General features: G+C 59.2%; 1 protein-coding gene across 3 annotated transcripts; it reads right to left on the reverse strand.

The window, feature by feature from the left end:
- Positions 1-984: 984 nt before the first annotated feature.
- Positions 985-18,609, reverse strand: ETV5 (ETS variant transcription factor 5). 3 transcript variants are annotated; one of them, XM_067302099.1, is made up of 13 exons: positions 18,590-18,609; positions 17,956-18,078; positions 17,796-17,883; positions 17,617-17,664; positions 17,444-17,494; positions 10,534-10,663; positions 9,724-10,005; positions 7,210-7,472; positions 6,446-6,508; positions 6,039-6,107; positions 5,704-5,876; positions 3,478-3,579; positions 985-2,977 (listed from the first exon to the last, which is right to left on the reverse strand). In XM_067302099.1, the coding sequence occupies exons 2-13, from the start codon at positions 17,998-18,000 to the stop codon at positions 2,756-2,758; spliced, it is 1,536 nt and encodes a 511-aa protein (XP_067158200.1). In that variant the 5' UTR covers positions 18,001-18,078; positions 18,590-18,609; the 3' UTR covers positions 985-2,755. The 3 variants fall into 3 exon arrangements, with proteins under 3 accessions (XP_067158200.1, XP_067158201.1, XP_067158199.1); XM_067302100.1 differs by having other exon boundaries at positions 5,704-5,873; positions 18,566-18,609; XM_067302098.1 differs by having other exon boundaries at positions 18,566-18,609.
- Between the last annotated feature and the right edge of the window lie 1,887 nt (positions 18,610-20,496).

Genomic DNA, 20,496 nt, shown 5'->3' on the forward strand with positions numbered 1-20,496 from the left:
GCAGGTGAGCACACCACTTCCAGTGGCTCTTGGAGGAGCTTTCATCATCAGGTGCCAACATTTGAGAGGTCCAGACCAGGAAGCCTGCAGCACGCCTCATCTTTACATCAGCTTGTGCCCCACTTGATGTCTTTGTCACAGCTGGTCAACTTGGGGCCTTGCTGGGATGGGAGATGCACTTTTGGGCACCTCTGGGAGAGGCTGCGCGCTCTGCTTTGCAAGTCTACTGCACGAGGCAGGACTATGAAGAAGCACCCATTGGAGTCAAGGTCCTCAGATGACAAGGGAAAGAACCGGGTTTTATTGGTATGTTGGCAGCTGCTTATTCAGCTCCTTCCCTGTTAAAAACCCAAAGGAAAACCGCAAAGGAGAGCACTGCCCCAGCTCTTCTGTGCCCTTGGTGAGGAGGAAGTCAGCACGGTTGCAAGCACAAGGGCTCAGGTTTCCAGGAGATGAGTGAAAGGGACAGACGCTACCATCCATACTGGCTGAAAAGCTCTCAGGAAAAAGCAATATTAAATTGCAAACAGCCAGAAAGGAAGCGCTCCCGTCCATGAGTGGATCCTCTCTCCGGACATTGCTTTGGGAAAGCCATGGCAATACTGAGGCCAGCTGGTGAAGGCAAGAGGGGTGGAAAGGGGGTTTGATGGCTTGGACTTGAACATTCATCCGATTTCAGCTCCTACCAAGGATGCAGGGGTCTACACAGCTCTGCTTCTGCCCGCGCTCCCCGAGCCACATGCAGCAGGGCCGGAGGCTCCCGTGTTTCCAGCCTAGGGATCCTGCCTGCAGAGGAAAGCCCAGGAGACTCGGCCATTCCCTTTAATGCTGACCACAGACATCCTTCTGCCCCCAAAAGCACAGTGCCAGGCCTCCCTCCCTCCACCCCCTGGGAATCCCCAGCCCTCCCAACGCCAGCGAGAAGACGCAGCCCAGATACCATCTAACGGCACGCCCAAAAGACGAGGCAGAGCGGGCAGGGACTGAACAGAAAGCAAGATCCTTTATTGTACACAGTACAGAATGTAACGCAGCTTTGCAGGAGATACAGGGCCCTGCTCAAGTAAAGAGTATTTCAAATCAATCCTCCGATTAACCCCTTCTGCACCGTAGACCTGCCGCACGGAACAAACGCTTAAAATCTATCCCCAAGGTGCAGTTCCCGCAATCGAATGCTTCCTGACTGTACAGGCCACTTTATACATCGCAGAGAGAGTAACCAAGTCTACCAAGAGTTAATCTTCATACTTTCCAAAAAAAGAATGAATCAGTCAAAAAAAAAGAAAAAAAAAAGAAAAAACCCAAACAAAGCTAACTAAGGAGGAGAAAAAATTTCCTATACAGCATTTACAACAAAAACATGTAGCCTTTTTTGGGGGGGGAAGGGGGGAATATGCAGATATGTATATATGAGTGGTAGGAGTGTTAGGGACCACAGCAGGGAGGGGGCAGGAGCTGGAAGGGAAGCGGGGTACGTTGATGTGGGGATACCCAGCATTCCTGCCCCGTCTTTACAGCCCGACTCCCGAAGACATGCCGAACAACGAGGGAAACGAAGCCGAGCCGTTCAACGCGTTTCAGGCTCCGAGCCCTGCGGGGGTGGGGGGGGAGGCGAGGATTCGAGCGGTGAAATGGAGCGGACCAGATACTTCGTCCCAGCGAGGCCAACGCTTTGAGCTCCACGGGCGCCAAGGGACGCAGGGCGCCCCGCCGTGGCACGCAGGCAAGGGGTGAGGCACGGGTGCCGGCAGGAAAACGGGGCGGAAAGCCAGAGCGGCTGGCAGGGTGTCCCCAGCAGGTCCCTCCACCCCATGCCACGGGGCTCTCGTCGCACTGCCTGCCACCCCCAGGGGACTGGCAGCCTGTCTGCAAAAAATAGCTTTGCCTTAAAATAAAAAAAAGGAAAAAAAAAATCTACAAAAATCAGTTCAGAAACTTTTTCCTAAAACATCAAAAAAAAAGGGGGGGGGGGAAGAGAAGGGAGATGATTACTGCCACCATCGCCTCCCCTGAAGTTAAATCCATCGCACGCAGCCTTGGACAGGGAGGAGAAGCAACAGGGACGCGGTAAAGATGGGCAGGGAAGGCTGAAAAAACCGTTATATCGAGGAACGACACTTAATTGGGACAACTGTCCGGCGGGTAGGATTTTGCGTAGGAAGCAGCCGGGGAGGCTCCTCCGGGCGAGGGGAGGCTGGGGCACACTGTGCCCCCCCGGCCACGCCGTGCCCCGCGTCCGAGCCCCCTCCCCTCCCAAAACACATCCGGCGTCTGTGCAAATCAAAGCCCTTTCCAACGCCCAAGGCAGCTACGCGTATGGGGATCGACGCAAAGCAGATTGTCGTGACGGTCCGTCGCAGCGGCACGCGGGCTAGACCAGTCCCATGGGCACTGCGCGCGAGGAAGGTGGCCTGGAGCAGAGACTCGGGGTTTAGCCCCCCCCCCCATCTCCCCAAAAACATCTCGCTGATGTTTGGCAGGAGGCATCAGCCACGGGCAGTCCTATGCACCAGCCCTTGGATGGGAAGGTCGGGAAGTCGACGGTGACGTGCACCGGCTATTTTAGATTCCTCCAATTGCGCTTAAAAGGCCAGTCTGCGCGTGGGCGCAGGCGTTTTGCTTGCTTTTTTTTTGTGTGTGTTTTTTTTTTTTTGTTTTTTAAATAGGAACAGCAAAAAATATTCGTTATAAAACCGTTGCCCTCGCTTGCCCAAACGGGATTCGCTAGCGCTAGCTGCTCCGCTGGCTGGCAAAGTCAGTAAGCGAAGCCCTCCGCGTAGGGAAGGCTGCCGCAGTGATCCATCTCCAGGAGGTACGCCGGGCTGTCCTCGAAGTGCGTCAGCGGCAAGGTGTCGTCTTCGCTCACGTGGCAGTCGGGCTCCGCTTTCAGGAACGGGCGCTGATTGTCAGGGTAGGCCATGGAAAAGAGGGCGTCGGGGTCGCAGACGAACTTGTACACGTACCGCTCGCCGGCCACCTGAAAGCACATGGAGGCATAAGGGTGGGGGGGGGGGGGCCCCTCGCGAGCTCTGCAAGGGGCAGCAAGTGGGACTGAAGCATCTCATGCCCAAAAAAAGGCACTTTAATGGGTGCTCAGGCTCTGGGTAAGGGAGTATGGGGGCATTCACGCGGCCCAAGCACCGAGTCCAGGGCAGGACTTGGTTTGCCAACCAACATCACCTCCCTGAGCCCATAAACAGTGCTGTTTCCAAGGGATTAAAGATAAAAAAAAATTAAAGAAAACCAGAAAGAACCAAAGAACTGCACCTAAGCTACATCCAAAGGGGAGTAAGTTAGCTCTCCTGTCCCTCCCACCTTGGTACCATGGGGGGAATAAGAGAAGCACTGGGATGATCTGCACTTGGGTTAGGTCCTCCCCTGCCCTGTCTCACACGCTGGGGTGACAGGGGGGGACCGGTCACCCTGCTGTGAGCTGCTTCCCCCCATGCTTTGCGGTGGGGCAGGAAGCAGAATCACCTTCTGCATGATGCCCTTCTCGTAGTAGTAGCGCAGAGACCGGCTGAGCTTGTCGTAGTTCATGGCAGGCCGGTTCTTCTGGATGCCCCAGCGGCGCGCTACCTGGAGAGAGAAAGGAAACAGCCGGGAAAGCTCAAGCTGTTGTTTGGACATGGGCCCTCTATAAATAAAGTCAGAGCTGCAGAATAGCTGACTGCAGATCAGAAATGCGTGATAGCAGCTCATTTCTAGCAGCTGGACCAGCCAATGATTCTTTTTGGGGGGAAATCAGCAGATATCAATGTGCTCCCTATGTGTCCACCTCTTTCCTGCAAAATCCCCATCATCAATAACCTGCGCAGAGCCATTACCAACCCAGGGAGAGACCCATGAGGTTTCTGCAAGCTAATTGCAATAAAACCCAGCCCCAGGCACTGGAAGGACCCAAGTCTGGATGCCTGGCCTCAGAGCAGCACACCTGGTCTGGAGGATCTCCTACGGTAGCTGAATTTTGCACACTGCCTTTTTCACCTCGCGCAGCAAAGAAATTGGACAGAAGACATTTGCTTGGGACAGGAGCAATTCTTCTGCTCCTCAGCTACATAACAGAGAGACAAGCTAGTGTAATCGGGGAGAGATGAACATGAATTTAGGACTGTCCTGCGGCTTTCTGCACTGGGACCCTACAGTGCAGGACCCTACACAGCCAAGAGTACGTTCTCCTTCTGGAGCCGGGTCCTGATGGGCACAGCAAAAGGTGCCCTTCCCCAGAGCAAAGCAACCATGCTCAAAGCCCGGGGCACGGCAGACTCAGGTCAAGCGAAGGAGACAAGCACCAGCAAAACCCCACTGAGCTAGGGCACGTGGTGGTACCAGCAGTTGTGAAACCGTCAGCGAGAATCACTCCTTCCTCTCCCTGAATAAGGTGGCCACAGCCTGAGGTCCAGCTCCCTGCGGGCTGTGGCAGCGCTTGCTGCACGGCGGACGCCCCCGCAGCCCCTTGAAAATCTGGCCTGCTCCAAAAGGCAATAAATGCGATTGTTGCTAAAGCAGTTCCAGATTCGAGTGCAGCCTGCCACAATGCAGACAGTGCTAAACTGGAGACCTAATCAAAAGACATTTGATTAGGGGAGCCTGCCAAAAAAGCAGTTTCAAAACCACAATTTCCATGCACAGCGTAATAGATATTATGGGCAATTACCCACAATGCGCAGCTCAGCTCTACAGCTGGTTTCAATTACTTCCCAAACAGCTCCTTCCTCTGTGTCACCCTGCAAAACTCTGCACAGCTCCGTGCAACGCTTCCAGGGAGGGACCTACGACGCCCAGTGCAACACCAGCTCAAAGCCACCAGCGAAACTGCTGGTGGCGGGGGTGGGAACCGAATGCAAAAAAGAGAGCAGTTTTGGGCTGAGGGAGATGTGACCAAAGAGCTCCCCTCGGGCAGGTCTTTGCAAAACGTTCAGTAGCAGAGGTGGAGGAAACTCAGTAAGTTGCTTTCCAGGAGCTGGGTGACAGTGGGGGTCACCACGAAGCTGTGGCTGCTCCCAGGTGCACGCAGAGATAAACTGATGCAGGACACAGGGTGGACAGATTGGGTCTCGCAGGAACTGCCCCCTTTCAGAGGTAAGATGCATTCCCAAGCCTGGGGCAGGGAGCCAGCACAACCAGGAGAAACCCTGAGGAACAGCCTTACGCGGGATCAAGCATGGCCGTGGCTGATGGGGGACCCAAGCCATGCCACCACCGCCAAATTTTCAGCGGCTGGACTTGGACTGCAAGCTGCCCAGCTGCTCTGGGAGCAGAGGAAAATCAAAGGCACATTTCGACAGCTGTTTGGGTGCAGATGGGTTGCCAGTTTTTCCCTGCTCACCCTCAAACAGCTCAGAAGCCGCCTGGAGAGCGGGACGCATGCCTCACCGCAAGCGCAAGTGTGATTTTTCCTGCAGGAGCAATGCTGATCGCAGATCTTTGTTAGGCAAAACAGGGCTCTGGGATTTATTTTTTCCCCATCTGAAAGCCGTTTTGCCTCTCGCAACTGGATTTCAGCCTCTCCTAGCTTGCCGGGGAGGATGCGGAGAGCCGGCTTGATGCCTAGCCCCCACTAGCTATGCCCTCCCGGCCAAGACCCCTCTGGACACCAACCGCGGCTCCGGGCTTTGCCCTGGCTGCAGCACCCAGGGCGCCAGGGCAGAGCCAAAGGGTGGGAGCAGGTCCACCACCACCCCAGGTGGGCGCCACCCGTACCTCCTCAGGCTCGATCAGCTTGAACTCCATGCCCCGGCCCGTCCAGGCGATGAAGTGGGCGTTGGCGGGGTCGTCCAGGAGCGTGACGAGGAACTGCCAGAGCTGCAGCGAGCCGCGGCGCTGGTACGGGGGGCCCTCGCGGTACATGGTGGGCTCCTGCTTCACTTTGCCTGCTTCCGGCGAGACACGGGCGCTCCAGCCGCGCTGCCGGCAGCGGGAGCCCCCCTACCCGCAGGGCTGGCTCGCCGGCCTCGGCTTCGCACGGAGCCCAGCCCCGAACCTCCCTCCGTCGCCCTGCCCCGCGCCTCACCCCACCTCCCGTCTTAGCGTCTCACCCTCCAGTCTCTCCGGTACCACGCACGTGTCGTCAAAATACAATCGCGTGTCCTTTTCGTAGGAAAATCCTAGGAGGAGAAGACCATCGGTCAGCCCCGTGTCCCCAAGCTCCGTTCACGCTGGCTGGCCAAAGCTTTTCCTGAATTTCCTTAGTGACCAAGCATGAAGCTTTCTTCCCTCCGGAGCAGCTCCCAGCTCTAGAGACGGGGGCTGCCCTTGGCCAGTCCCAGGGCATGCAAGAGCACGGGGGTCCACCCGAGGCGTGCAGAACTCCCTCAAGAGCTCAAGCCACTGCCCGGCCTCCCATCTCCCTCCGGCGCGCGCCACCTGCTTCAGGAGCCCAAGGGCGAAGGCTAGGCTGGAGGAAGAGCTCCCGCGAGCGGGGGGAGATGCTGGGTGCACTCACCGTCGTGGCTGCCAGGGAAGATGCCCCCTCCTCTCATGTACGAGGACTGGCAGTTAGGCACTTCTGCAGCGGAGATGAAGGAGGGCACGTTAAGCCTCGCGGCACGGCCTGGCCCAACAGGGCACACCCGCGGGACACCGCATGGCGGACGCCCTGACGGGTCTCACCCAGGTGCTCAGCCGCTTTCCCCAGGTGAGAAACCCGTAAGGTCTTCTCCTCACACCCACAACCCTCTGCTCAAGACACCATAACTCCTTTCCTCCAAGCGGTGCATCCCTCCCCGGGCTGGCCTGGGCCACCACAGCCTCGCCATCAGCGCAGACCCAAAGCAGCCCACGTCTCAGGGAGGAAAGGCCGTTCAAGCGACCTTTGACAGCGCGGTCTAAGTCGGCTCAGCTTTTCACCGAGCGGACTGAATTATTTGGGCCACACGAGAGCCCTTTAACACACTGGGGGGGGGGGGGCACGCGCAAAAACGTGCGGCCACCTCCCTCCCCCCGCCATCTGCTCCGCTGGGCTGCTAACGGCCGCGCTGCAGCCCGAGCTGGCGGTATTTTTAGGCATAAGGCGATTAGAGGATTTTCCGTGATGTTAGCGGGGTTCGGTGCAAAGAGCCAGAAACGGGCGCTGGCGCGTGCAACCCTAGGTCACCCTTCCTGCGGCCGTCCCGCAGCGTCCCGCCGGCGGAGCCCGTCCCTGCAGCTCCGGCGCCTCCCCGGCCCCCTCGGATGCTCCTCCACCTGGCATCCGGGCGCGATACCCACCTGAGTCGATGCAGTAATCCCTGGGCTCCTGCTTAATGCCCATGGGCGCCTGGAAGCTGGGCCCGGGGGCGGCGGGCAGGCCGGCGACCCCCTGCTCGTAGAGCGGGTCGGGGTACTCCTGCTTGAATCCCTGAGGGGGCCGGGGGGCGGCGGGGACCAGGGGCTCCGACAGCTGCCGGTGGTAGACGGGGCGGTTGTCGCCGCCGGGGAGCCCGGGCTGCGGCGGGAAGGGGTGGCAGGGCTCAGACATCTGCCTCTGAAACCTGGCGGGGAAGAGGGAGACGCAGCGTTACCGGAGGGCGACCATCGCTTTCGGGGCAAGGGCTTGCCCCAAGCGGGCCAGCAAAGCGGGACGCGAAGGGGACGAGCTCCCGTGGGGGAGCCGGCGGCGGCCTGGCGAGCCCTCCTCCCCCGCCGGCAGCTCATCCCGACACCTTGAAAGGCGATCTCGGCGCGCCGGCTCTGCCGCCATTCGGCTTTGTAACTGGATCGCTCCCAGCTGACGGCCTGGGATTACTCCGTTTCCGCTCCGCGTCCCGCTGCCCTTCCTGAGTGAAACCCTAGCGCCGTGCCGCTATGGCCATTCCCTGCGGGCCGGCCCTCGGCATAGCTCGGAGGTCGCCCGGAGCCGCGCGCTCCGGCCCGCTCGGCCGCGGGATGCTCGTCGCCCAAGGCCCCCACTGAGGCGCGTCCCTGCGGTTTCCGCCGGGGCACGCGAGCCACGCGGCGCGGCCGTCCCGAAATACAGCGCCGCGGCCTGACCTTCCCTCCGTCCTGCTACGGGCTGCCCGCCGCTGGCACAAGCACATGCGGGACGAGGGAGGGCACCGGCTCTCCTGCCTGTCTCACGCTGGTACCAGCCTCCAGGGACGTGGGCATCAGCCCCAATGGGGCTCTGTGGCCAGGTGACACCAGTGCGATGAGATGAAGCCACAGCTCAAAGACGGAGCAGGGCCTCTCCCCTTGGCATCACGCAAAGTCATCCTCTTTCCTCCCCAAAAGCAGCCCCGAGGGCGACACTCGCCTACCTCTTCTGTAGGTGGCCTGACAAGGAGCTTCAGCCTTGGGTCAAGGCCAGGAGCAAAAAAATAACCCCTACCTGTGCCGTTTATGGTGCAGCCCCAAAATCCGGATCTCAGGGTGCCCTGTGTCATGGCGAGGGCACCCAGACCCCTGCATGCTTGCACACAGCTGAGCAGAGCTCGCCTCTAGAGGTCATCGCCCACAGCTTGGCACCCCAGGGAGCAGTTAAGGACCTGACCCTCAAGCTGATGGCTGAAGGTCACCTATGGGAGCTCGTGACTGCTCGGGAGGCTGGAAGAGCAAGTCTGCAGCCTCTTCCCAGCCCGGCAGAACTCATTTTGGAGAGCACAGACCTGAAGCAGGTGGGAAAGGGGACAGGCAGGAGCCTTGGCCCAGCCCATGGCAGCAGAGATTTGCACACATGGCATCCTTTGCCGTCATCATCTTGCACGAGGCAGCTTGGCGAAGGGTCTGCGCAGGCCCTCGCTGGGGGCTGGCAAAGGCTGGGGTGAGCAGGACCCCCAAACCCCATTAGCAAGGGACTGTCTCATGAGGAAAAAGAGCCAAGAGATCCCAGTAGGAAGTGACAAGTCTTACAAAGAAGTCCGGATATAAAAGTTACAAGCCCTGCGGTTTTCCTGCATCTCAGCTTCTAGCAGAACCAAGAAATAACGTCGCCTGCCAGGAAAAGCGGAAGTGAGGGGCAGGCAGCATCACATGGCAGAGGCAAACCCTGACTGTACAGGCATGTTCACGCTTGCTTTCTTGGGCAACACACAAAAGCCTTCCAAGGAACCAGGTTAGCTTGGGAAAAAGCACCGAAATGCTGAGTTCGTAAAGGAACCTGCATCTGCAGAAAGCAAGGGGAAGCTGCCGCTGGAAGAAACGGCAGAGGAGTCTGCAAGTGGAACCAGATCAAAAAATGTCAAAGACTAATCAAGACCAAGTCCTGGCTTTTGTGCCTCAGCCATGGAGGCGGAAGGGATTGCCCAGCCCATGGTCCCTGCGAAGGGACACATCCTTGTGTACACTTCCATCAGGGCAACCAGCAGTCATCTTCCTTGGGGCCCTGCAGCGCTGGCTTCTGCAAGCCCCCAGATGGCAACATCTGGCACGTGCTCTGCAGCCCAGGTGAAGAGCAAGGGGGCAGATGTCCTGGCTACCTCCTATCCCCTCCCCACAATACGAGGTCGCCGATCCATCCCAAGAGGGGAAATGTTCTTAGAAACACCAGCAAAGACTCACATGCTTGGTTTGGCAGCAGAAATGAAACCACTGAATAAGGATGATCTCCGGCAAGAGAGCAAAGCGGCCAAGACAGAGTCCTGGCAGGGCATGTGAAGAGAGGCCAAAGTCTCAGAAGTGACGCTGTACTTCTAACTCTGAGTGCAAGCGAAAGGGGACCTACCGTGTTTCAGGCAACAGGCAGCACCCACCAGACCCACCTCAGACAGCGCGATTGCAACAGCCAAGGCGCGGCGCGTTCCTCACCTGTGCTCTGCGGGGTATTGGTTTTCAGACATCATCTTTGGCATGTGCATGGGTGGGTGAGGTGGCCGGGGCACGGCAAACGTTTGCTGCCTCTGTTCCTGAAGAGGGTGAGGGGCTGGGGCCGGGGGAGCCCCCCGGAGCGGGGTGGCTGGGGCGGCATGGGCAGCAGCCTGCACGGCTGGGGCCGGCGGCGGGAGCGACGATCCCTGGTGAGCAGGAGACACTGGCGTGGCGGGCGGCGTTAATGGCTTGAACCCAGCGGGGGGCTTCCTGTCGTAGGCACTGCAGAGAGGAGAGGCAACAGGAGCGTCACGCGCAGGGATGGCTGCGCTGGCGGGGCTTCGCCTAGCACTGGTTGGTAGGAAACACCACTAACGCGGCGGGATGGCTGCCAGCCCCAGGGGATCCTCGTACTGCAGAGACTGACAGCCAAAAAGAGTTCCTGTGATGGGACCCAACACTGCAGACAGCCAGAGTATCCCTCGCCCTCCTGGCGCCCAAGCCTCGTGGGCTTTCCACCCAAGACGGGTCTGGTCTGGTCACCCAGGGCTCCCCACCCTCCAAGGGTGGAGGGCACCTGCATGGTACCTCTGATCCCAGCAGTGCACAGTGTCCCCAAACACCTCCAGATGTCTATATAGTATGGCATGCTCTCATCCCGAAGGAAAGGCAAAGCCAAAGCCAGCTGCCGAGCGCTTCTGGGGCTGGCAACATCCATGCAGTGCTTCCCACCGCAGAGCCAAGGCTTTCTCCAAGAAGATGTCCAAAACCAGCAGGGCGCAACACCCCAGGGACCCATCTGCAACCTACCAGCAGTTGTAGAGGCACTTGTCTCCATAGTTAGCGCAGAGAGCCTGCTCGTGGCTACAGGACGACAGCTCGGAGGAAGGGCTGTGCAGTTCCCGCTTGATCTTTGCCGGAGGTGGGGCGTGCAGGACCACTGCAACGAGAAAGAGGAGGAGGAGGAGGACAGAGTCACTCATGCGCCATCAACTTCCAGCCTTGACTTCATTGCTGCGGGGCCTGAGCTGGCACAGGAGAAGAGGATGGGTGATGCTACCCCTGGGTAGCATCTACTTGAGGTGCTCTCAGCACCCGATTCCTGAGCAAAATTAACCCTGAGGGCTAGGACAGCCACCTGAGTGGCTCTGGGCACCATTGACACCAGCCAGACACCCACATGCACCCCCTCAAGGGCAAAGCAAGAGCAGTCTCTGCATGAAGGAGCCAGTGCCAGCCTTGTCCAGCAGTGGCAGACAGAAGGATCATTCACGTCCCTAAGGTTAGGCTCTGCTCAAGGCCATCAGGCCACCAAAGCAGGGCAGGATTGTGCTCCAGGACCTGTCTTTCTGGCCTGGGCTTGTCAGTGGATTAGCAGTGGGCACAGCAGGATGCTCGCCAGCCCCCTGACCTGGAGCATTTCTCCTATGGGGGAGAAGGTGGCCGAATACACCTGCGGCGGGGAGAACAGCTGCACAGCCCCTTGCAGGGGCTACGCCACAAGCATCACAGCCTGTCCCACCTTGCCTGTTACACTGAAGGGCATTTGCCACCAAAGGACCAAGCTACGGTGGCAGTCAGGGATGCAAGAGCTGGTAGAACCAGCAGGCAGGGCCCTGCACACTTCCCAAGGACGCTGTCCTCGGCACAGTCTCCGCTTGGCATGGCCACACACGGACCATCTGCTCTGCTCCCCTGCGCATGACTGTGACAGGGTGAGGAGATGCAGTTCGCTTTGGGGCCCAGGGAAGGAGGAAAGTCCTACAGCTGCAGAAAAACTGGCAGAGAGACACCAAATAACCTCAGAAAAGCAGATATCCAAGCTTCCTCAGTCACTTCAGACATGGGCACTAGATCTACATCATGAGGCTTCAGAAAAGACCGCGTGGGTTTATGGACAAGACCCCACTGCACATTTAAGTCTCTTTCAAGCTAACTTTGCTCTTTCCTGCCTGACAGCACATGCCAAAGCCCAGACAGCCCCAGCTCCTTGGCACGAGGGTACTGGCAGCCACAACTTGTGAATGAATTTTGGTTGCTCCACTGAGCAAGCAGCAACACACCGAACCCTTGACAGTGTCCGGGAAGCTCACATCCCACAGCAGGTGGGTTTAAGACTCCAGCTCTGTTCCCAGGTCAGCTACACAGAAAAGCAGGTCTAATCCCTCCCTTCTGCATGCTGGGGCCAGCAGCTGCCAACCCTGCTTCGGCCACAATCCAGCCTAGGGAAGGGTGCGAGAAACAAGGGTGCCTGCACATGGTTGGGATCCGGGAGCTTAAGGACTCATCAGTGGGATGCAGCAACCCACTTGCCCTTGATGGAGGTGCAAGAAACAAGGGTGCCCACGCGTAGTTGGGATCCTGGAGCTTAAGGACTCATCAGTGGGATGCAACAACCCATTTGCCCTTGATGGAGCACACCCAGCTCTGAATTAGCTGGCCAGAGCCATGCTGAGAATTGGTGAGTGGCTCCAGAGGATCCACTTTTCTCCTGGAATCGGCCCAGACTAAGGTGAGCAGTATCCTGCCAGACACAGACTCAGCCACCTGATCAAGGGGAGTCAATCCCAGGACCCCCAGCAGATGGTGGAGGATGGAGAGCCATGATTTTAAGAGTTCAACTGGCAAATGTCCCATCAAAACCAAATCCTTCCCAGCCCCACCAAGCCCGCTCACTATATATAATTTTAAACCAACTAATATATGCTTAACCTAATCAACTTCTGAAAACGGACACTCTAGGAAAGGGAAAGTGCATCAGAGATCTTCACCTAAGTAGCACCCGAACAAGGGAGCCAAGACTAATTGGAAATGGAGCATTAGCTCCATGCAAAGTCTGAACACAGCCCAGTTAAACCAGGAGGAATGAATTGCTCCAGGACAACTGTTCACAGCTTGCCAGGTAATTAGCTGCTCCCTTAATTTGTCAAAACCTTTAAAGAGCTGCTGATTCCTTCCCCCTTCCTCCCCTCCCCCCCCCCCCCACCAAACAGCCCAGAGCAGCTGGTACCAAGGGCATAAAATCCCCGGAGGAGTATTTGAAACATGAAGCCCAGGTTGTCTCCTCTCCAGTGCAGAGGCACGAGCGGTCCCTTGCGAGCACAGACCCTCGCAGTCCTTTCAAGCGCTAAAGGAGCCCGATTTATTTCTCGCCTCTTCCCCCCCACACACAACAAATGAGTTTCTGCTGCCTTCAGCGTTTCTAGCGTTAATCCCGGGCTGCGCAGAGGCTGCTAGGGCCCAGGCGCCCAGCGGGAAAGCGAAGGGGAACTTGCTTTGGAAGGGCTCCAGCTGCCTATCACGGGCATGTTTCTCTCCAACAGGCTCCGTGTTGTTCGAGCGGGGTTGTTTTTCCGCCAGCCGCACAATGGGGTCTGGTTATTCATTGAAAAAGTCTCCGAGCGGGCGCCGCCCTCCATTCACAAACAATTTGGAACGCTCCATTCATTCGGCAGGGGGAAGGAAAAAAAAAATTATTATTATTTCTTTTTCCTCCCCCCAGAGCTTAGCGCTGCCATTCAAGAAAAGGGAAACGATACTTAAGATCATAACAGAGACCAGCTGTCCGCGCGGAGAAGCCCGGACTTTGTGCAACGTTTGAATTCCTTACATAAACACCGCAGGGCCGGCCCGCGCTACTCTTCAAGACTTGGCCTTTCCGCCAAGTTCATTCAAAAAAAAAAACCGAGGCGATTGTGCAAGGCTGCTTGCGGCGCGGGCCGGAACGCCCTTTGGCGAGAGGAGGAGGGAAGAGAAAGAAAAATAACTGTGGGCGGCTGATTGGGAAGAGCATCTCCCGCGTGCCCCCCCAGCCCCGGCTCCTCGGCCTCCGGACCCCCTGCCTCCCAGCCGGGCCCGCCAGCACCAGTTTGTTTGCAGGCCTCCCAGTGGCAAGAGCTCTCCAAACTGGGAGAGTCGAGGCGCGGGGCGAGAGATCGGTCCTCCGGGGACCGGCGGGAGCACGCAGCGGGCTGGGCGGACGGGCGCAGCGCCACCGCCGCCGCCGTCCCCCGCTAACGGCTCTCCGGGCCGGCTCGCCGGTTTTTTGGCTTTTCGCTGGCGAGCGGCCAGGCGGGGGGAGCCGGGAACATGCCAAGACTGCTTGCCGGGTGTTGACTGCGAAAGGTATGCCTTTACCCGGCGCCGAATGCCTCAAAGGCACATTGTGTGTGCGAGCGCTTTTAACCTTTCCGTTCCTCGGCTCTCCGCTGTAATTAAAAGCTACAGAAGAGGCAGAGGGAGCAGCTTCACTACGGATGAGGCTGCCGAACACGCCTCAGCCTACCGCTGCGGGGCCAAGCCACGTGGAGGCCCGCGGGGGCCCCTCTCCGGGCTACTTTCGCCCCCGGGGGTGGCCGGAGAGGGGACGGGACAGCCGCACTGCCGCAGCCCGCCGAGCCCTGGCTCCTGGCCGATGAGGAGGCGATATCTTGGGCGCATCCCCTGCGAACACTCTGTTTCTGGCTAAGTTGGCCATGGCTCTTCGAGCCACGAGGGCAAACCTTAAATCAAGGGAGCCTGATGTCTCCCGCAGGGCGAGAGAGCAAGGCCAGGCGTGCCGGGGTTTGCACGACAGCGCAGACAGCCCCCGGTGTTGCACCCCTCTCGTCCCCACCCCCACTGCCCCCCTTGCAATAACTCCCAGGTTATTCCTGTTATTCCCAAATTATTGCAACAACCTCCATCTGCCGTTTGAGCGCTGACCTGGACAGCACGCAATGAGCCTCGAGCGGCACCGGCTTTGCCGGCGGCGCCCGCAGCCCGAGCCAAGGGGAAGGCAACCAAGCCACTGTTTGCAGCGCGGCCACCAGTTGGGGACCTTGGCAGCCGCTCAAGCTGTCACCTGGGAGTTAACCTCTCCGCCTGTTCCTCCATCCCCCCTTCACAAGGCACCGGCATTACAGGACGCACCCAAGGTCACACCGGGAGACAGAGCCAGAAATAGAAGCCCGGGCTCCTGCTTTCCTTTGTTGAAACAATCCTTCCTCGGGAACAACCCTTCTTTTTTTTTTTTAATTTTGGTGCCAAAGATAACCCGCTCCCCACCCTGCTCATCGGCTTCGCTGCAAACCATCTGCGCAGGGGGACAAAATTCCCTGGGGAACAAATTCACCCCTGGAGCAGGGGGGGCTCCCGTCCGGACCTTCCCACCCTCCGGCTGGGGGGGGCAAAGCTTCGCTCCGCGCTCGCTCTCCCCAACGCACACCTATCGCTTAACGGTTATTTAAACAGCCTCCCAAGATACAGCGCTGGGCACGTACCCTTCTCCCCCAGGGCCAGGGCAGGAGAACAAACAACACGTGACGAGTGTTAGTCAACACCAGCCAGGCTGTTACCGAAAAGCCCGTACCTACACTCGGCCACAGAGGTAGCCCGAGGCCCACACGGGAGAGGGGACAGCGCGGCGAGCTCTGGCGGAGCGCCGTACGGCCTCCGCACGGGATCTGCCCTTTCCCTAAGGCATCGAGCCTTCCCCTGTCTCGATCAGTAAGATAAGCCTGGGTGCTCCGAAGCATTCACACCCTGGGAACGGGAGCTGCACCCCCAAAACCGGCTCGCCATCCTGATGCTACAGCACCCGAAATCTGGGATGCTCCCAGGAGTCCCGCACCTAAGGTGCGATTGGCAAACGCCTCTTGTTGCGCGAGTCCGAGAACAACGCCGCCCTTATTCAGAGGCGCCCTGCTTCCCCTGTCCTTAGGGGCCAATTCCTCCCAAAATGTGAACGGGCTGCAGTGATCCGTTGCCCTTCAGTGCAGCAAACCCCAACTTAGGGGAAGTGCCTTCCAAGGGGCGCACTCCCAAAAATTATGAACGGCAAGCAGGCTGCAGGACGCACCTACGTGTGACGAGGAGTTGTAGCAAGGCGAGAACGATGCCTCAGTGGCTGCAAGAGGCGCTTCCAAGCGCGCCCGTAAGTGCAGAACTGCAGGAACCGGCTACAACGTGGCCCCACAAACAGGCACCAAGACCCCAAATCTACTCGCATCCCTTGCATGCCTCCAGGAAGGAGCGAGGACCAAGTCCCCGCTAGCAAAGGCCAGGCATCAGGGAGGAGGTTTCACCGGACACATTTCTCTCATTATTTATAGACTGCACAAGGCTCAAAAGCAGAATGAAATGAAATCAGGCTGGGTGCTACTGCAAGTCAGGAGCATTTTCTCCTCTTTAAGTGCTCTCTAGTCCCAGGTGGCAAAGTTATGAGCTTCGAGTCAGCGCCCAAATCCCACGAGCGGCTCCGCGCAGGTGACGGGGCTGCGGGAGCATGCAGCCAAGCACCCCTGGCCCACACGGTCCCCTGCTCAACAGCAAGGGCCACATTTGCTTCATCCCCCCAGGAAAGTTAAGGAAGCTTATTATAGTCAGGCGAGGAGAGCTCCTTTCAAGCGACAAAGGCATTCCAACACCAGTAATTTGGGGTCTGCAGAGGCAGAGCAGGTTAGAAGTACATTTAAAGTCTCGACCAAATGCTTTTTTTTTTTTTTCTTCCCTGCATAGCCCAGAAAAGTCTCTCTCGTCTCTGAGCTCTTCAGGTTACAAGGAAACAAGAGACTGCCAAAAGGCACTGGAAACAGCTTCAGCTATAAGAGCCACCCTCCCACGCATGCTGCAGTTTATACTGCTCCAAGCAAGAGCTGACGGGCTGTACTAGGATGTCAACAGCGAGTTGCGTTTCTGACTTCGGGCTCGCCTTTTATCTCAGGGGAGAAAGGGGAATAAAAAAAAAAAAAAGAAAGCATCTGGAACTTGGGTTGTCTGCAACAGTTTAATGGCAAGCTTCCCACTCACTTAGAAGTAATCAAAGAGCAATAATTAACATGTATTTACGGTAGTATAAGATACTCTGCTGCATGCTGTGACAAAGCTGGAATGAAAAAATCTGTTCGACTGCAGGCTAAATTTGATTTCCTTCAAGTTCTGGCGCTGTCTGCCTTAGCAGCGAAACCCAGCCGCCGACACCAAGCTGCTGCTTATGTTTTCCAGGTAACATTTCAAAACATCCTGATTGGCCCCCACCTTGCAGCCGAGCCCCTAACGCCAGAACAGTCAGCACCGGAGACGCGCGCGAGCACGACGGGCCATTAGCCGCGCACCAGCCCCTGCCCTCGCCCCTAACTGGTTCAGGCAACGAAGCACAGCTAAGAAACAACTCTCTCTCTCTTATGCAATTCAAGAGGGACTGCATTTTCACTGGCCTCCTTTTAAATATGCTTGCTTGCCAGTGATTAATGCTGCTTAAAGCAGCTCAAGTTTCAACGCTCAGGTCTGCTCTTGCCAAAAGCGCTAGGCCAGGACTGTAAAAAGCTCTAGAAACTGCAGAGATTGTGGCTAACCAACAAGCCCAGCACGGGCTTTCACATCCACTTGAAAAGGGAAAGGAGCATTTATAAGCAAATCGACATTACTCTGAACAGGCAGCGAGTCTCAAAGGAGCCCAGAGATCAGCTAGAGGCATTTCCATGCATTTGGCTATAGTTTTCCCATTTGCGAAGCACAGGGCACTGCAAGTTTCATCCTGAAGAGCCCAAAAGGGCACGGATACGCCCGCGCGTTTCCCTCCCAAAGCCTGCGAGCGTCCCGGCTCCGCTAACAACCGCTTTCCCAAGGCAGCGGCTCCAAACCGAGCCCGGCATTTCGCACGTGCGCCCGCGAACCCGCACATTTCCATCACAAAGAACAACAACAACAACAACAAACCCCCCCGGCCCCGATAACTTACAGTTGTCGGACTGGAAATCTGGGACAAACTGTTCATCGTCGGGGACCTGAGCTAAAAAAGAAAAAACACAAACGGGGAAAAAAAAGGGGGGGGGGGAGGTTTATAGCGCGTTCAGTCCTCAAACGCGCTCACGGAGGGATCGCGCGCGGCGGAAAGGGGAGATGGCGACTTGCCTTCGGCTAGCCAGGCCTCCTGGAGCTGGCTGAGATCCTGGAAGAGCTCTGCAACAGAGGGAAGCCTGAGCGGCGCGACAGAAGCGCCACCGCGGCGGCCGCGGCGCCGCCGATCGGGCAGGCGCGAGGCCGCGCCGAGGGGCGCCGCGGGGGGGAGGGAAGGGGGGGGGGGGCGCTACCTTCCGAGTCGTGGGCCAGGTCGGTCTCCAAAAACTTCCTTTTGCGGTCGCCCCCCGGCCGGCCTCGGCCCTCCTCGGCGCAGGACTTCTGCAAGGAGAGGGTGAGAGGGGGCGCGGGCAGGGCGGCGGGCGGCGGGGCGGGGGCGCGGGCCGCACTTACCCCGGGGCCCATGAAGGGCACCTGCTGGTCGTAGAAGCCGTCCATGATGCGGGGAGGCGGGCGGTGCCCCCGGCGCGCTCAGCATCGACGCCGGCCCGGGCAGGGGCTCCCGCAGGTGCAGGGCTGCGGGCGCAGAGGGGGGGGAAGGCTCAGGCCCTGCCGCCCCCCGGGCTGGCGCGGTGCCGGGCCCCGGCCTCGCTGCGCGCCTCCCCGGGGAGCCGGCCCGCTCCTGCCGCGGCGGGTCGCAGCCCCCCACTCGTGATGTCACCCAATTTCTATAGAAACGGCCGTGACATCACGCGCCGCGGCAGGAGGGAGGGAGGGAGGGAGGGAGGGAGGCCCGGCCGGCGCCGCGCACGCCTCGCCCGCCGCCCCCGTCGCCCCTCCCGGTGCTCGGCGCTGCGGGGCCGTGCCGCAGCCGGGGCCGTTCCCACGCCGCCCCGCGCGCCCCATTCATAAACTCCGCCCCCCCTCTCTCCCTCCCCCGCGCGCGCCAGAGCGCGCGCGCCCCCCGCCATTCACACCGCGCGGCCCGCGCCATTCATAAACACCAACACCGCCCCCACCCCAGGCCGCGCCACGCCGCGCCGCACCGCCCGGCCCCGCGTACCCGGCCGGGGCGCCGCGGGCTCACCCGGAGCGGGCCGGGCCGGGGCCAGGGACGGCGCTTTGCTGCGCTGCGCTCCGCGCCCGGGCACCGCGCTGCTGCTCTGCGCCGGCCCGCAGCCCCCGAGCGGCCTCCGACGCGCGCCCCGCCCAGCGCCGCTTGTTTACCCTCCGCGCCGCCCAATGGCGCGCCGCCGCTGGGGCGCTCCCGCCGTCTGATTGGTCGCGGCGCCGCTCCGAGCCCGCCCCCGCGCGGCTCCACGGGGCACCATTGAGGCCGGCTGGGTGGGAGGGGGGCGGCGGCAGCCAATGGATGCGGCGTGATTTGCATGGTTCCGCCGAGGACGTTTTTCATTCATAAAAAAATAGAAGGGGGAAGAGGCTTGCGGGTGGGGCCGGAGCAGGGCAGGATTTAAAGGGGCCGCGGCCCGCCCCCAGGGGTGGGGGTGGATGGGGCTAGAGGGAGCTGGGGGGAGGGGTTGATGGGACATCCCGGGGCGGCGGGGGGGTCCTCACTCCTGGTAGACATGCTCCCTGCATGCCTTCCCCTAGCACCTGCCGACGAGCAAGCTCTCCGCCTGCAAGGACAGGCTTCGGGCCTTGCACAGCACAGGGTACCTTCTGCTCTTAACAAAGCTGTTTTGCACTAACAGGCTTGGCACGGTGGGTGTCTGCCTGAGAGCTCCCTCCTTCGGCCTCCAGGGTTAAACCCACACCTGGGCGCCCTCTGCCAGCCACCCTGGGGGTGTTGCTGTTGTTCCCTGGCGTGGAAAGGCAGAGCAGGAGGAGGGGAAGCACAGGCCGGGAAGGGGGCACACAGGGGAGAGGGTTTCTCTGCAGTTAGCTCAAAACAACCTCCCTGAACAGGCCTTTGAGAGTGCAGGCCTCGGGGTCCCAGTGGGAAACCCACGGTCCTCAGACACATGAGCCCTTACAGGACTATAAATGGCTCAGAGGACTGGCTATTAGCCCAGGACAGAGGCACTCCAGGCGGTGGGCCTGCCAGTGCTGCCCCCTCCCCCCCCAAGGCATCGCTTTGCCAAGCGCCTCAGTTTCCCCCTCTGCGAAGTTAGTGAGATTGACCGCTGGGGCCATGCCAGCCGGCTGCTCTTGAAGGTTGCAGCAGTTTGCAGGGCAATTTGCTACCACAATCGAGCGTTCATGGGGAAATTATCCACGAAGAAGGAAAAAAAGGGGAAATGCTCAGTAAGCATTGCTGTTGTCAGCTTGGGAAGGAGCAGAGCCCTCTGCTCGGATCCTGTGAAGACACCCCGAGGTTAGGAAGCCCATTTGCACAGGATGGTCCTGACCATTTTGAAATCATCAGCCTCAAGCCGTGAGGTTGTAGAAGTCCTAGGAGAGCTGCCCCAGATGCCTCTGTGCTACAGATAGTCATTTTTCAGTAGCTGTTGGGGTACCGATGAACTTACTGATGAACTTCTGGAGTCCTCCATGGGTGCCACTGTTCCCCAGGGAGGATGCTGATAGTTACAGGTAGTTTGGCTTGTGCCGTGTCCCACGTGAAATGGGGGGAGCTGTCACGATACACCGTCAGCAAAGTGCCTGCTTAGTGGGGGAAGCGCAGAGCTGGCCCAGAGGAGCCCTCTCCGAGCGGAGAACGCTTCCCGTGGGGCTCTGCAGGAACTGGCGCTCTCGTGTTTCTCTCAAACAAAAAAGGGATTAAATCACTGCGGGTAAAATTAGCAGATGACACACGGCGGGGCGGGAGGTGGTGGTGGTGGTGGTGGTGGTGAGCCTGGGGACAGAGAACAAGCTGGGCTGCTTGGGATGAGCTGGGGCGCCAGGCGGAGACGGGCAGGACCGGCGACCCACGGCAGCCTTGTGGCAGCCGGAGCAGCCCCAGCTCCGGGGGGGCTGGGGCGGGTGCCCTGGGGTCTTGCAGGATGGGACCCTCTCCCTCACCGCCGCTACCCT

The sequence above is a fragment of the Apteryx mantelli genome, chromosome 9 (assembly GCF_036417845.1).
Source record: "Apteryx mantelli isolate bAptMan1 chromosome 9, bAptMan1.hap1, whole genome shotgun sequence".
Lineage (NCBI taxonomy): Eukaryota > Metazoa > Chordata > Aves > Apterygiformes > Apterygidae > Apteryx > Apteryx mantelli.

Excerpts from the sequence above, each read along its gene's own strand:
- ETV5 (XM_067302099.1), bottom strand. The coding sequence starts at position 18,000 with ATGGACGGCTTCTACGACCAGCAGGTGCCCTTCATGGGCCCCGGG. Across the intron at positions 6,509-7,209 it reads GGATTACTGCATCGACTCAG|AAGTGCCTAACTGCCAGTCC; the intron begins GTGGGTATCGCG and ends TCTCCGCTGCAG. Across the intron at positions 3,580-5,703 it reads AGCTGATCGAGCCTGAGGAG|GTAGCGCGCCGCTGGGGCAT; the intron begins GTACGGGTGGCG and ends TTCTCTCTCCAG.